General features: G+C 35.7%; 1 protein-coding gene across 1 annotated transcript; it reads right to left on the bottom strand.

Annotated features, from left to right (window-relative positions):
• Positions 1–1,942: 1,942 nt before the first annotated feature.
• LOC143232827 (uncharacterized) lies at positions 1,943–2,290 on the bottom strand. The gene has a single exon (XM_076468745.1). The coding sequence runs from the start codon at positions 2,288–2,290 to the stop codon at positions 1,943–1,945; it is 348 nt and encodes a 115-aa protein (XP_076324860.1).
• Positions 2,291–17,356: the final 15,066 nt, after the last annotated feature.

Below are 17,356 nucleotides of genomic sequence, written 5' to 3'. Positions count from 1 at the left end.
AGACACTTTCATAAGTTGTTAAGCTATTTAAAAGAAACTTTCATTGGTCGTTTCTCTGTTTACAAGTCATTTTCAGACTTCATTTTCTATCCCTTACCTTCATGTCAAACATAAGAATGGTAAAATTATTGGAGTTGTTGATTATTTCATAAGGTCGTTATTAAATAAACCGTATTTAATTTTTTTAGTAATTTAGTGAAATGTTGAAACTAACAGTTAAGAGCATGAAGATAGTTCACAATTATATCACGATGTGGGAGTAATACGGAGGAATAAAAGATCATTATAAAAAACGTGTCACTCAGTATCAGTAAATACAGCTAAGACTGAGGGGGGCAGAGGTTCTTTCTGTCACAGGGTTACGTGCGTCATTGCTTGCTTTGCGAACGTTTGTTCATTCTTTATTTATAATAAAACTCAGAAACTTACGAAATACTTTAACTTGGTCTAAAGTTTTTCACAGTGTGGTCCTTCGTAGACTAGTAAGACACGCCCCCAAGAAACTGAATATTAAAACATACACCTGTTACGCAAGCACGATGCACTAAAGTTTGGTACTCTGCCAAGTCACGGTGGTTCTGAAATATTGCAACATACACTGATGTTTTGATAAGTTTCCTTGAGGTGGCGCTGTTGCATAGAGAAAGAGAATAATAAAGAAAGACGTATTTTTTGTTTGCTTCCTGTAAAGCTGCATAATGGCTATGTCTGCCGTGTATACCGCAGAGATCGAACCCCGGGTTTATTTATCCTTTCAAAGCTATCATTATGATTATGAATTATTTTTTATTGTAAAATTGGTTTTTTGTTTCAATTTTTACGTGCAAAGCTATACAGAAGAGACATAAATATTCAAAACATAGATTAAACTAAGTCAACTAGTCAATAACACCTACCGCCAACTTTTGTGTCGCCGAATTGTGGGATTCGACTGTCTTTCTTATGACGCACATTAGGCCTCTTAATCTAGAAAAAATTGTTGCGGTAACGGGACACTGACCGTGAACCTTCATATTCATAGGGACCACCTTAGATTTGTTTCTGGTAGTTTTGAAGCCCTTTGAGTTTCTTCATGTTTCAGGGAGTGACAGCCCTATTTACACAGATATATATATATAATTGGTTTTTCAACTTCCAGATATAAATTTCTTTAATATTTTCTGCTTGAAATAAATACGTCTTGAAACTACTTTAGACTCTGATGGTTTGGCCCAATTTTACTCTTTAATGGTTAACCAAACACGAGTTATGTTAATTATTTCAATCTTGTCCACAGTAAATAACCAACAGTTGAAGGTACTATAGAACACCTATGTTTTCTCTGATTAACTTCCTCAAAATGTAAAATAATTCACAACTATTGTCTCTTAGTTACTAATAAAAAACAAATATTAGTAGAAAACTAGAAATATACAACACACTAAGCAGTCCGAAATCCGAATATAAACTTTTATTTACATATTTCTTTTTGAGGTAAAACAAATAATTAAATATATAAATTGTACACTTTCATCTTAACGTAACTTATAAACATCAGGTGTATTTCACACGATATATTCTTAACAAAAATATATATTTTACATATTTTAACAAGTTTATCTACACAAAAGCTGCACAACTTAAGATTTCAACCAAGTGATTATTATTTTATAGGATCATTTTTACACAACCAAAACCTTGTGTCCCAAATACACTTCCTAAACTCACACTTCTATCTGCTTATATATCACATTAGTAACAATACATTAATGCACACAATTTACAAATTCGAAATACAAGATCCTAGCAATGAAACAGCATTGGTCAACACGGTAAAACGTTCGACAGAAGTCACACACGATGACTTCTCTCATCCAGTGGCTTCCTTCGGTCAACAAAGTCGCACTTCATTCACTGTTCCGATCAACTCCTGTTCATTTAGGGCCATCTTCACGAGAAGAATCTAAAGCATCATCTTGGTTGTTGGCACTCTTAGCTTCTTCTTCAGTTTGTCCACTAGTCGACAATGAAACTTATTCAGTGAAGTATTGGAAGCTGATTTGAGAGACTGACTTCCTGATATACTGTTGGAACTCCTGTGGAGCTCCTGTTCTCTGCTCTCACGTCGCAGACGGAAGATGGCAGCCATTCTCTCCTCTCCATCACTTTCAGGAGAGCAGGACAAACTGGGCGGTACAGACTCGACTTGGGTCCCCTTTCTAGACTGAGGTTGGTTACAAGAACTGCCTCTTCGGAACTGATTCGGATAAATCTTATATTCGCCTTTAACGACTGGCATCATAAAAGCCATTGTTTATAGAGGTTGTGCGACTTAACTAGTAAAAGAGATTAGACTAAAATTTCTTCAATGCCAAAGATTATATGTTTAATAACTTCTGATCAGAAACAGAAACTGACTCTTCGAAATAAAATCAAGCAGGCACTGTGTATTAAAAAGGAAAACTGTCAAAAGATAATGCACTCCTTGCTATCCTATGATTGTCTTGGAAGAACCACTTCTCTTTAAGTATAGAATGAAAAGCTGACACGTGACGAGCAAGGAAAGATTGCCAAACATTATTGGCGATGTGCCAAATATTACTGCAATCTTTCCCAGACATCATGTGGTCGACAGCAGCGCCAATATCAGTAAGAGATAAAACTATCAAAAACGAAAGATTCACGGTATACTGTAAGAAACAACAACTGATACAAATTTCTTCACCTCATCCTGACCTATAGCTATCAAACTACAAATTTAACTCATGTTACCTACCACTAAAATCACTTCTATCAGCAGGACAAATTTTGATAAAGCAATTTTTTAACGGTAAGAGGGAGTGGCAAAATATAAATGTCTCAGTCACACATTATCATGGACAGATATACTGACATAAAACCTATAAATGTACTGAACATTAACTTTGGTTTACATTACCATGGACAGATATACTGACATGTGACAAGAAACCTACAAATAAACTGAACATGCATTAGAAAAGACTATAAAATGTATGTGAATCACGTCAATGAAAGCAACCTCTGTTTTCCATATCAATTTGTGTTGTTTTTTCTGCCAGATATGCTAACAATATCTGTAGCCATTTGTAATTTTCAACTTTTAATCCACACTAATAGATTACATGTCACTAGTATAACACACAATCCAGTCACTAGCACAAAACAGCCCACCATAATATCCGATGTTCCAATTATAAACTAGCCTTATTATAGTGTCCGTTGTTCCTATATTACAACTAGCCTTACCATAATATCCGTTGTTCCTCTCATACCTCTAGCCTTACCATAATGTCTGTTGTTCCTGTTATACCTCTAGCCTTATCATAGTGTATGTTGTTCCTATATTACAACTAGCCTTATCATAATTTCTGTTGTTCCTATTATACCTCTAGCCTTATCATAATGTCTGTTGTTCCTGTTATACCTCTAACCTTATCATAATGTCTGTTATTCCTGTTATACCTCTAGCCTTATCATAGTGTCCGTAGTTCCTATATCACAACAACCCTTATCATATTGTCAGTTGTTCCTATTATACCTCTAGCCTTATCATAATGTCTGTTGTTCCTATTATACCTCTAGCCTTATCATAATGTCCGTTGTTCCTATTATACCTCTAGCCTTACCATAATGTCTATTGTTCCTGTTATACCTCTAGCCTTATCACAGTGTCCGTTGTTCCTATATTACAACTAGCCTTATCATAATTTCTGTTGTTCCTATTATACCTCTAGCCTTATCATAGTGTTTGTTGTTCCTATATTACAACTACCCTGATCATAATGTCTGTTGTTACTATTATACCTCTAGCCTTACCATAATGTCTGTTGTTCCTATATTACAACTAGCCTTATCACAATGTCTGTTGTTCCTATTATACCTATAGCCTTATCATAATGTCTGTTGTTCCTGTTATACCTCTAGCCTTACCATAATGTCTGTTGTTCCTGTTATACCTCTAGCCTTATCATAATGTCTGTTGTTCCTGTTATACCTCTAGCCTTATCATAATGTCTGTTGTTCCTGTTATACCTCTAGCCTTATCATAGTGTCCGTAGTTCCTATATCACAACAACCCTTATCATATTGTCTGTTGTTCCTATTATACCTCTAGCCTTATCATAATGTCTGTTGTTCCTATTATACCTCTAGCCTTATCATAATGTCCGTTGCTCCTATTATACCTCTAGCCTTACCATAATGTTTATTGTTCCTGTTATACCTCTAGCCTTATCACAGTGTCCGTTGTTCCTATATTACAACTAGCCTTATCATAATTTCTGTTGTTCCTATTATACCTCTAGCCTTATCATAGTGTCTGTTGTTCCTATATTACAACTACCCTTATCATAATGTCTGTTGTTACTATTATACCTCTAGCCTTACCATAATGTCTGTTGTTCCTATATTACAACTAGCCTTATCACAATGTCTGTTGTTCCTATTATACCTCGGACCTTACCGTAATGTCTATTGTTCCTATTATACCTCCAGCCTTACCATAATGTCTGTTGTTCCTATTATACCTCTAGCCTTATCATAGTGTGCGTTGTTCCTATATTACAACTAGCCTTACCATAATATCCGTTGTTCCTCTTATACCTCTAGCCTTATCATAGTGTCTGTTGTTCCTATATTACAACTACCCTTATCATATTGTCTGTTGTTCCTGTTATACCTCTAGCCTTACCATAATGTCTATTGTTCCTGTTATACCTCTAGCCTTACCATAATGTCTGTTGTTCCTGTTATACCTCGGACCTTACCGTAATGTCTATTGTTCCTATTATACCTCCAGCCTTACCATAATGTCTGTTGTTCCTATTATACCTCTAGCCTTATCATAGTGTGCGTTGTTCCTATATTACAACTAGCCTTACCATAATATCCGTTGTTCCTCTTATACCTCTAGCCTTATTATAGTGTATGTTGTTCCTATATTACAACTAGCCTTACCATAATGTCTGTTCTTCCAGTTATACCTATAGCCTTACCATAATGTCTGTTGTTCCTGTTATACTTCTAGCCTTATCATAATGTCTTATGTTCCCATTATACCTCTATCCTTACCATAATGTCTGTTGTTCCTCTTATTCCTCTTATCTTACCATAATGTCTGTTGTTCCTATTATACCTCTAGCCTTATCATAATGTCAGTTGTTGCTATTATACCTATAGCCTTACCATAATGTCTGTTGTTCCCATTATACCTCTATCCTTACCATAATGTCTGTTGTTCCTCTTATTCCTCTTATCTTACCATAATGTCTGTTGTTCCTATTATACCTCTAGCCTTATCATAATGTCAGTTGTTGCTATTATACCTCTAGCCTTATCATAATGTCTGTTGTTCCTATTATACCTCTAGCCTTACCATAATGTCAGTTCTTCCTATTATACCTCTAGCATTATCATAGTGTATGTTGTTTCTATATTACAACTAGACTTATCATAATGTCTGTTGTTCCTATTATACCTCTAGCCTTATCATAATATCTGTTGTTCCTGTTATACCTCTAGCCTTACCATAATATCTGTTGTTCCTATTATACCTCTGGCTTTACCATAATGTCTGTTGTTCCTGTTATACCTCTAGCCTTCCCATAATGTCTGTTCTTCCTATTATACCTCTAGCTTTACCATAATGACTATTGTTCCAATTATACCTCTAGCCTTACCATAGTGTCCGTTATTCCTATTATACCTCTAGCCTTAACATAATGTCTGTTGTTCCTATTATACCTCTAGCCTTACCATAGTGTCTATTGTTCCTATATTACAACTAGCCTTATCATAATGTCTGTTGTTCCTATTATACCTCTAGCCTTGTCATAATGTCTGTTGTTCCTGTTATACCTCTAGCCTTACCACAATGTCTGTTGTTCCTGTTATACCTCTAGCCTTATTATAGTGTCTGTTGTTCCTATATTACAACTAGCCTTATCATAATGTCTGTTGTTCCTGTTATACCTCTAGCCTTACCATAATGTCTGTTGTTCCTATTATACCTCTAGCCTTATCATAATGTCTGTTGTTCCTGTTATACCTCTAGCCTTACCATAGTGTCCGTTGTTCCTGTTATACCTCTAGCCTTACCATAATGTCTGTTGTTCCTATTATACCTTTAGCCTTACCATAATGTCTGTTGTTCCTATTATACCTCTAGCCTTACCATAATGTCTGTTGTTCCTTTTATCCTCTAGCTTTACCATAATGTCTGTTGTTCCTATTATACCTCTAGCCTTACCATAATGTCTGTTGTTCCTATACCTATAGCCTTTCCATAATGTCTGTTGTTCCTGTTATTCTAGACTTATCATAATGTTCGTCGTTTGCTATATCACAACTAGCCTTATCATAATGTCTGTTGTTCCTATTATACCTCTAGCCTTATCATAGTGTCTGTTGTTCCTATATTACAACTAGCCTTATCATAATTTCTGTTGTTCCTATTATACCTTTAGCATTATCATAGTGTCTGTTGTTCCTGTTATACCTCTAGCCTTACCATAATGTCTGTTGTTCCTGTTATACCTCTACTTTTACCATAATGTCTGTTGTTCCTATTATACCTCAAGCCTTACCATAATGTCTGTTGTTCCTGTTATACCTCTAGTCTTTTCATAGTGTCCGTTGTTCCTATATTACAACTAGCCTTATCATAATGTCTCTTGTTCCTATTATACCTCTAGCCTTACCAAAATGTCTGTTGTTCCTGTTATACATCTAGCCTTATCATAGTATCTGTTGTTCCTATATTACAACTAGCCTTATCATAGTATCTGTTGTTCCTATATTACAACTAGCCTTATCATAACGTCTGTTGTTCCTATTATATCTCTAGCCTTATCATAATGTCTATTGTTCCTGTTATACCTCTAGCCTTACCATAATGTCTGTTGTTCCTGTTATACCTCGGACCTTACCGTAATGTCTATTGTTCCTATTATACCTCCAGCCTTACCATAATGTCTGTTGTTCCTATTATACCTCTAGCCTTATCATAGTGTGCGTTGTTCCTATATTACAACTAGCCTTACCATAATATCCGTTGTTCCTCTTATACCTCTAGCCTTATTATAGTGTATGTTGTTCCTATATTACAACTAGCCTTACCATAATGTCTGTTCTTCCAGTTATACCTATAGCCTTACCATAATGTCTGTTGTTCCTGTTATACTTCTAGCCTTATCATAATGTCTTATGTTCCCATTATACCTCTATCCTTACCATAATGTCTGTTGTTCCTCTTATTCCTCTTATCTTACCATAATGTCTGTTGTTCCTATTATACCTCTAGCCTTATCATAATGTCTGTTGTTGCTATTATACCTATAGCCTTACCATAATGTCTGTTGTTCCCATTATACCTCTATCCTTACCATAATGTCTGTTGTTCCTCTTATTCCTCTTATCTTACCATAATGTCTGTTGTTCCTATTTTACCTCTAGCCTTATCATAATGTCAGTTGTTGCTATTATACCTCTAGCCTTATCATAATGTCTGTTGTTCCTATTATACCTCTAGCCTTACCATAATGTCTGTTCTTCCTATTATACCTCTAGCATTATCATAGTGTCTGTTGTTTCTATATTACAACTAGCCTTATCATAATGTCTGTTGTTCCTATTATACCTCTAGCCTTATCATAATATCTGTTGTTCCTGTTATACCTCTAGCCTTACCATAATATCTGTTGTTCCTATTATACCTCTGGCTTTACCATAATGTCTGTTGTTCCTGTTATACCTCTAGCCTTCCCATAATGTCTGTTCTTCCTATTATACCTCTAGCTTTACCATAATGACTATTGTTCCAATTATACCTCTAGCCTTACCATAGTGTCCGTTGTTCCTATTATACCTCTAGCCTTAACATAATGTCTGTTGTTCCTATTATACCTCTAGCCTTACCATAGTGTCTATTGTTCCTATATTACAACTAGCCTTATCATAATGTCTGTTGTTCCTATTATACCTCTAGCCTTGTCATAATGTCTGTTGTTCCTGTTATACCTCTAGCCTTACCATAATGTCTGTTGTTCCTGTTATACCTCTAATCTTACCATAGTGTCCGTTGTTCCTATTATACCTCTAGCCTTATTATAGTGTCTGTTGTTCCTATATTACAACTAGCCTTATCATAATGTCTGTTCTTCCTGTTATACCTCTAGCCTTACCATGATGTCTGTTGTTCCTATTATACTTCTAGCCTTATCATAATGTCTGTTGTTCCTGTTATACCTCTAGCTTTACCATAGTGTCCGTTGTTCCTGTTGTACCACTAGCCTTACCATAATGTCTGTTGTTCCTATTGTACTTTTAGCCTTACCATAATGTCTGTTGTTCCTATTATACCTCTAGCCTTACCATAATGTCTATAGTTCGTTTTATACCTCCAGCTTTACCATAATGTCTATTGTACCTATTATACCTCTAGCCTTACCATAATGTCTGTTGTGCCAATTATACATATAGCCTTTCCATAATGTCTGTTGTTCCTGTTATACCTCGAGACTTATCATAGTGTTCGTCGTTGCTATATCACAACAAGCCTTATCATAATGTCTGTTGTTCCTATTATACCTCTAGCCTTATCACAGTGTCCGTTGTTCCTATATTACAACTAGCCTTATCATAATTTCTGTTGTTCCTATTATACCTTTAGCATTATCATAGTGTCTGTTGTTCCTGTTATACCTCTAGCCTTACCATAATGTCTGTTGTTCCTGTTATACCTCTACTTTTACCATAATGTCTGTTGTTCCTATTATACCTCAAGCCTTACCATAATGTCTGTTGTTCCTGTTATACCTCTAGTCTTTTCATAGTGTCCGTTGTTCCTATATTACAACTAGCCTTATCATAATGTCTCTTGTTCCTATTATACCTCTAGCCTTACCAAAATGTCTGTTGTTCCTGTTATACATCTAGCCTTATCATAGTATCTGTTGTTCCTATATTACAACTAGCCTTATCATAGTATCTGTTGTTCCTATATTACAACTAGCCTTATCATAACGTCTGTTGTTCCTATTATATCTCTAGCCTTATCATAATGTCTATTGTTCCTGTTATACCTCTAGCCTTACCATAATATTTCTTTTTCCTATTATACCTCTAGCCTTACCATAATGTCTGTTGTTCCTATTATACCTCTAGCCTTACCATAATATTTCTTTTTCGTATTATACCTCTAGCCTTACCATAATATCTGTTGTACCTATATTACAACTAGCCTCATCATAATGTCTGTTGTTTCTATTATACTTCTAGCCTTATCATAATGTCTGTTGTTCCTATTATACCTCTATCCTTACCATAATGTCTGTTGTTCCTATTATACCTCTAACCTTACCATAGTGTCCGTTTTCCTATATTACAACTAGCCTTATCATAAGGTCTGTTGTTCCTATTATACCTCTATCTTTACCATAATGTCTGTTATTCCTATTATACCTCTAGCCTTGTCATAATGTCTGTTGTTCCTGTTATACCTCTAGCCTTACCACAAAGTCTGTTGTTCCTGTTATACCTCTAGCCTCATCATAATGTCTGTTGTTCTGTTATACCTCTAGCCTTATCATAATGTCTGTTGTTAATATTATACCTCTAGCCTTACCATAATGTCTGTTGTTCTATTATACGTCTAGCCTTACAATAATGTCTGTTGTTGCTATTATACCTCTAGCCTTACCATAATGTCTGTTGTTCCTGTTATACCTCTAGCCTTATCATAATGTCCGTTGTTCCTATTATACCTCTAGCCTTACCATAATGTCTGTTGTTCCTATTATACCTCTAGCCTTACCATAATGTCTGTTGTTGTTCCTAGCCTTACCATAATGTCTGTTGTTCCTATTATACCTTTAGCCTTACCATAATGTCTGTTGTTCCTATTATACCTCTAGCCTTATCATAATGTCTGTTGTTCCTATTATACCTCTAGCCTTACCATAATGTCTGTTGTTCCTATTATACCTCTAGCCTTACCATAATGTCTGTTGTTCCTATTATAGCCTCCATAATGTCTGTTGTTCCTGTTATACCTCTAGTTATCATAGTGTGTTTTGCTATATCACAAGAAGCCTTATCATAATGTCTGTTGTTCCTATTATACCTCTAGCCTTATCATAATGTCTGTTGTTCCTATATTATACCTCTATCATAATTTCTTTGTTCATTATCATAGTGTCCGTTGTTCCTATTATACCTCTAGCCTTACCATAATGTCTGTTGTTCCTGTTATACCTCTAGCCTTACCATAATGTCTGTTGTTCCTATTATACCTCTAGCCTTACCATAATGTCTGTTGTTCCTGTTATACCTCTAGCCTTACCATAGTGTCCGTTGTTCCTATATGTCAACTAGTCTTATCATTGTTCCTATTATACCTCTAGCCTTACCATAATGTCTGTTGTTCCTATTATACCTCTAGCCTTACCATAGTGTCTGTTGTTCCTATATTACAACTAGCCTTATCATAATGTCTGTTGTTCCTATTATACCTCTAGCCTTATCATAATGTCTGTTGTTCCTGTTATACCTCTAGCCTTACCATAATGTCTGTTGTTCCTGTTATACCTCTAGCCTTACCATAATGTCTGTTGTTCCTATTATACCTCTAGCCTTATTATAATGTCTGTTGTTCCTATTATACCTCTAGCCTTACCATAATGTCTGTTGTTCCTATTATACCTCTAGCCTTACCATAATGTCTGTTGTTCCTATTATACCTCTAGCCTTATCATAATGTCTGTTGTTCCTATTATACCTCTAGCCTTACCATAATGTCTGTTGTTCCTGTTATACCTCTAGCCTTACCATAATGTCTGTTGTTCCTATTATACCTCTAGCCTTACCATAATGTCTGTTGTTCCTATTATACCTCTAGCCTTACCATAATGTCTGTTGTTCCTATTATACCTCTAGCCTTACCATAATGTCTGTTGTTCCTATTATACCTCTAGCCTTACCATAATGTCTGTTGTTCCTGTTATACCTCTAGCCTTACCATAATGTCTGTTGTTCCTGTTATACCTCTAGCCTTATCATAATGTCTGTTGTTCTGTTATACCTCTAGCCTTACCATAATGTCTGTTGTTCCTATTATACCTCTAGCCTTATCATAATGTCTGTTGTTCCTGTTATACCTCTAGCCTTATCATAATGTCTGTTGTTCCTATTATACCTCTAGCCTTACCATAATGTCTGTTGTTCCTGTTATACCTCTAGCCTTACCATAATGTCTGTTGTTTCTATTATACTTCTAGCCTTACCATAATGTCTGTTGTTCCTATTATACCTCAAGCCTTACCATAATGTCTGTTGTTCCTGTTATACCTCTAGTCTTTTCATAGTGTCCGTTGTTCCTATATTACAACTAGCCTTATCATAATGTCTCTTGTTCCTATTATACCTCTAGCCTTACCATAATGTCTGTTGTTCCTGTTATACATCTAGCCTTATCATAGTATCTGTTGTTCCTATATTACAACTAGCCTTATCATAGTATCTGTTGTTCCTATATTACAACTAGCCTTATCATAACGTCTGTTGTTCCTATTATATCTCTAGCCTTATCATAATGTCTGTTGTTCCTGTTATACCTCTAGCCTTACCATAATATTTCTTTTTTTCCTATTATACCTCTAGCCTTACCATAATGTCTGTTGTTCCTATTATACCTCTAGCCTTACCATAATATTTCTTTTTCGTATTATACCTCTAGCCTTACCATAATATCTGTTGTACCTATATTACAACTAGCCTCATCATAATGTCTGTTGTTTCTATTATACTTCTAGCCTTATCATAATGTCTGTTGTTCCTATTATACCTCTATCCTTACCATAATGTCTGTTGTTCCTATTATACCTCTAATCTTACCATAGTGTCCGTTTTCCTATATTACAACTAGCCTTATCATAAGGTCTGTTGTTCCTATTATACCTCTATCTTTACCATAATGTCTGTTGTTCCTATTATACCTCTAGCCTTGTCATAATGTCTGTTGTTCCTGTTATACCTCTAGCCTTACCACAATGTCTGTTGTTCCTGTTATACCTCTAGCCTCATCATAATGTCTGTTGTTCTGTTATACCTCTAGCCTTATCATAATGTATGTTGTTAATATTATACCTCTAGCCTTACCATAATGTCTGTTGTTCTATTATACCTCTAGCCTTACAATAATGTCTGTTGTTGCTATTATACCTCTAGCCTTACCATAATGTCTGTTTTTCCTGTTATACGTCTATCCTTACCATAGTGTCCGTTGTTCCTGTTATACCTCTAGCCTTGTTATAGAGTCCGTTGTTCCTATTATACCTCTAGCTTTACCATAGTGTCCGTTGTTCCTGTTATACCTCTAGCCTTACCATAATGTCTGTTGTTCCTATTATACTTTTAGCCTTACCATAATGTCTGTTGTTCCTATTATACCTCTAGCCTTACCATAATGTCTATAGTTCGTGTTATACCTCCAGCCTTACCATAATGTGTATTGTGCCTATTATACCTCTAGCCTTAGCATAATGTCTGTTGTGCCAATTATACATATAGCCTTTCCATAATGTCTGTTGTTCCTGTTATACCTCGAGACTTATCATAGTGTTCGTCGTTGCTATATCACAAGAAGCCTTATCATAATGTCTGTTGTTCCTATTATACCTCTAGCCTTATCACAGTGTCCGTTGTTCCTATATTACAACTAGCCTTATCATAATTTCTGTTGTTCCTATTATACCTTTAGCATTATCATAGTGTCTGTTGTTCCTGTTATACCTCTAGCCTTACCATAATGTCTGTTGTTCCTGTTTTACCTCTACTTTTACCATAATGTACGTTGTTCCTATTATACCTCAAGCCTTACCATAATGTCTGTTGTTCCTGTTATACCTCTAGTCTTATCATAGTGTCCGTTGTTCCTATATTACAACTAGCCTTATCATAATGTCTCTTGTTCCTATTATACCTCTAGCCTTACCATAATGTCTGTTGTTCCTGTTATACCTCTAGCCTTATCATAGTGTCTGTTGTTCCTATATTACAACTAGCCTTATCATAATGTCTGTTGTTCCTATTATACCTCTAGCCTTATCATAATGTCTGTTGTTCCTGTTATACCTCTAGCCTTACCATAATGTCTGTTGTTCCTATTATACCTCTAGCCTTACCATAATGTCTGTTGTTCCTATTATACCTCTAGCCTTACCATAATGTCTGTTGTTCCTATTATACCTCTAGCCTTACCATAGTGTCTGTTGTTCCTATATTACAACTAGCCTTATCATAATGTCTGTTGTTCCTATTATACCTCTAGCCTTATCATAATGTCTGTTGTTCCTATTATACCTCTAGCCTTACCTGTTGTTCCTATACCATGTGTCTGTTGTTCCTATTATACCTCTAGCCTTACCATAATGTCTGTTGTTCCTATTATTACAACTAGCCTTATCATAATGTCTGTTGTTCCTATTATACCTCTAGCCTTACCATAATGTCTGTTGTTCCTATTATACCTCTAGCCTTACCATAATGTCTGTTGTTCCTATTATACCTCTAGCCTTATCATAATGTCTGTTGTTCCTGTTATACCTCTAGCCTTACCATAATGTCTGTTGTTCCTGTTATACCTCTAGCCTTATCATAATGTCTGTTGTTCCTGTTATACCTCTAGCCTTACCATAATGTCTGTTGTTCCTATTATACCTCTAGCCTTACCATAATGTCTGTTGTTCCTGTTATACCTCTAGCCTTACCATAATGTCTGTTGTTCCTATTATACCTCTAGCCTTACCATAATGTCTGTTGTTCCTGTTATACCTCTAGCCTTACCATAATGTCTGTTGTTCCTATTATACCTCTAGCCTTACCATAATGTCTGTTGTTCCTATTATACCTCTAGCCTTACCATAATGTCTGTTGTTCCTGTTATACCTCTAGCCTTACCATAATGTCTGTTGTTCCTATTATACCTCTAGCCTTATCATAATGTCTGTTGTTCCTATTATACCTCTAGCCTTACCATAATGTCTGTTGTTCCTGTTATACCTCTAGCCTTATCATAATGTCTGTTGTTCCTATATTATACCTCTAGCCTTATCATAGTGTCTGTTGTTCCTATATTACAACTAGCCTTATCATAATGTCTGTTGTTCCTATTATACCTCTAGCCTTATCATAATGTCTGTTGTTCCTGTTATACCTCTAGCCTTACCATAATGTCTGTTGTTCCTGTTATACCTCTAGCCTTACCATAATGTCTGTTGTTCCTATTATACCTCTAGCCTTACCATAATGTTTGTTGTTCCTATTATACCTCTAGCCTTACCATAATGTCTGTTGTTCCTATTATACCTCTAGCCTTATCATAATGTCTGTTGTTTCTATTATACCTCTAGCCTTATCATAATGTCTGTTGTTCCTATTATACCTCTAGCCTTACCATAATGTCTGTTGTTCCTATTATACCTCTAGCCTTACCATAATGTCTGTTGTTCCTATTATTACCTCTAGCCTTATCATAATGTCTGTTGTTCCTATTATACCTCTAGCCTTACCATAATGTCTGTTGTTCCTATTATACCTCTAGCCTTATCATAATGTCTGTTGTTCCTGTTATACCTCTAGCCTTACCATAATGTCTGTTGTTCCTGTTATACCTCTAGCCTTATCATAATGTCTGTTGTTTCTGTTATACCTCTAGCCTAATCATAATGTCTGTTGTTCATATTATACCTCTAGCCTTACCATAATGTCTGTTGTTCCTATTATACCTCTAGCCTTACCATAATGTCTGTTGTTCCTGTTATACCTCTAGCCTTACCATAATGTCTGTTGTTCCTGTTATACCTCTAGCCTTACCATAATGTCTGTTGTTCCTATTATACCTCTAGCCTTACCATAATGTCTGTTGTTCCTGTTATACCTCTAGCCTTACCATAATGTCTGTTGTTCCTATTATACCTCTAGCCTTACCATAATGTCTGTTGTTCCTATTATACCTCTAGCCTTACCATAATGTCTGTTGTTCCTGTTATACCTCTAGCCTTACCATAATGTCTGTTGTTCCTATTATACCTCTAGCCTTACCATAATGTCTGTTGTTCCTATTATACCTCTAGCCTTACCATAATGTCTGTTGTTCCTATTATACCTCTAGCCTTATCATAATGTCTGTTGTTCCTATTATACCTCTAGCCTTATCATAATGTCTGTTGTTCCTATTATACCTCTAGCCTTATCATAATGTCTGTTGTTCCTATTATACAACTAGCCTTATCATAATTATCTGTTGTTCCTATTATACCTCTAGCCTTATCATAATGTCTGTTGTTCCTGTTATACCTCTAGCCTTACCATAATGTCTGTTGTTCCTGTTATACCTCTAGCCTTACCATAATGTCTGTTGTTCCTATTATACCTCTAGCCTTACCATAATGTCTGTTGTTCCTGTTATACCTCTAGCCTTATCATAATGTCTGTTGTTCCTATTATACCTCTAGCCTTATCATAATGTCTGTTGTTCCTATTATACCTCTAGCCTTACCATAATGTCTGTTGTTCCTGTTATACCTCTAGCCTTATCATAATGTCTGTTGTTCCTATTATTTACCATACCTCTAGCCTTATCATAATGTCTGTTGTTCCTATTATACCTCTAGCCTTATCATAATGTCTGTTGTTCCTGTTATACCTCTAGCCTTATCATAATGTCTGTTGTTCCTGTTATACCTCTAGCCTTATCATAATGTCTGTTGTTCCTATTATACCTCTAGCCTTATCATAATGTCTGTTGTTCCTATTATACCTCTAGCCTTATCATAATGTCTGTTGTTCCTATTATACCTCTAGCCTTATCATAATGTCTGTTGTTCCTATTATACCTCTAGCCTTACCATAATGTCTGTTGTTCCTATTATACCTCTAGCCTTATCATAATGTCTGTTGTTCCTATATTACCTCTAGCCTTATCATAATGTCTGTTGTTCCTATTATACCTCTAGCCTTATCATAATGTCTGTTGTTCCTATTATACCTCTAGCCTTATCATAATGTCTGTTGTTCCTATTATACCTCTAACCTTACCATAATGTCTGTTGTTCCTATTATACCTCTAGCCTTATCATAATGTCTGTTGTTCCTATTATACCTCTAGCCTTATCATAATGTCTGTTGTTCCTGTTATACCTCTAGCCTTACCATAATGTCTGTTGTTCCTGTTATACCTCTAGCCTTATCATAATGTCTGTTGTTCCTGTTATACCTCTAGCCTTATCATAATGTCTGTTGTTCCTGTTATACCTCTAGCCTTATCATAATGTCTGTTGTTCCTATTATACCTCTAGCCTTATCATAATGTCTGTTGTTCCTATTATACCTCTAGCCTTATCATAATGTCTGTTGTTCCTATTATACCTCTAGCCTTACCATAATGTCTGTTGTTCCTATTATACCTCTAGCCTTACCATAATGTCTGTTGTTCCTGTTATACCTCTAGCCTTACCATAATGTCTGTTGTTCCTATTATACCTCTAGCCTTACCATAATGTCTGTTGTTCCTATTATACCTCTAGCCTTATCATAATGTCTGTTGTTCCTATTATACCTCTAGCCTTATCATAATGTCTGTTGTTCCTATTATACCTCTAGCCTTACCATAATGTCTGTTGTTCCTATTATACCTCTAGCCTTACCATAATGTCTGTTGTTCCTGTTATACCTCTAGCCTTACCATAATGTCTGTTGTTCCTGTTATACCTCTAGCCTTACCATAATGTCTGTTGTTCCTATTATACCTCTAGCCTTACCATAATGTCTGTTGTTCCTATTATACCTCTAGCCTTACCATAATGTCTGTTGTTCCTATTATACCTCTAGCCTTATCATAATGTCTGTTGTTCCTATTATACCTCTAGCCTTACCATAATGTCTGTTGTTCCTATTATACCTCTAGCCTTACCATAATGTCTGTTGTTCCTCTTATACCTCTAGCCTTACCATAATGTCTGTTGTTCCTATTATACCTCTAGCCTTATCATAATGTCTGTTGTTCCTATTATACCTCTAGCCTTATCATAATGTCTGTTGTTCCTATTATACCTCTAGCCTTACCATAATGTCTGTTGTTCCTATTATACCTCTAGCCTTATCATAGTGTCTGTTGTTCCTATATTACAACTAGCCTTATCATAATGTCTGTTGTTCCTATTATACCTCTAGCTTATCATAATGTCTGTTGTTCCTGTTATACCTCTAGCCTTACCATAATGTCTGTTGTTCCTATTATACCTCTAGCCTTACCATAATGTCTGTTGTTCCTGTTATACCTCTAGCCTTACCATAATGTCTG

Source organism: Tachypleus tridentatus, chromosome 1 (genome assembly GCF_004210375.1).
Source record: "Tachypleus tridentatus isolate NWPU-2018 chromosome 1, ASM421037v1, whole genome shotgun sequence".
Classification (NCBI taxonomy): domain Eukaryota; kingdom Metazoa; phylum Arthropoda; class Merostomata; order Xiphosura; family Limulidae; genus Tachypleus; species Tachypleus tridentatus.
The sequence above is the reverse complement of the archived record's forward strand: the minus strand, read 5'-3'. Positions and strand labels throughout refer to the sequence as shown.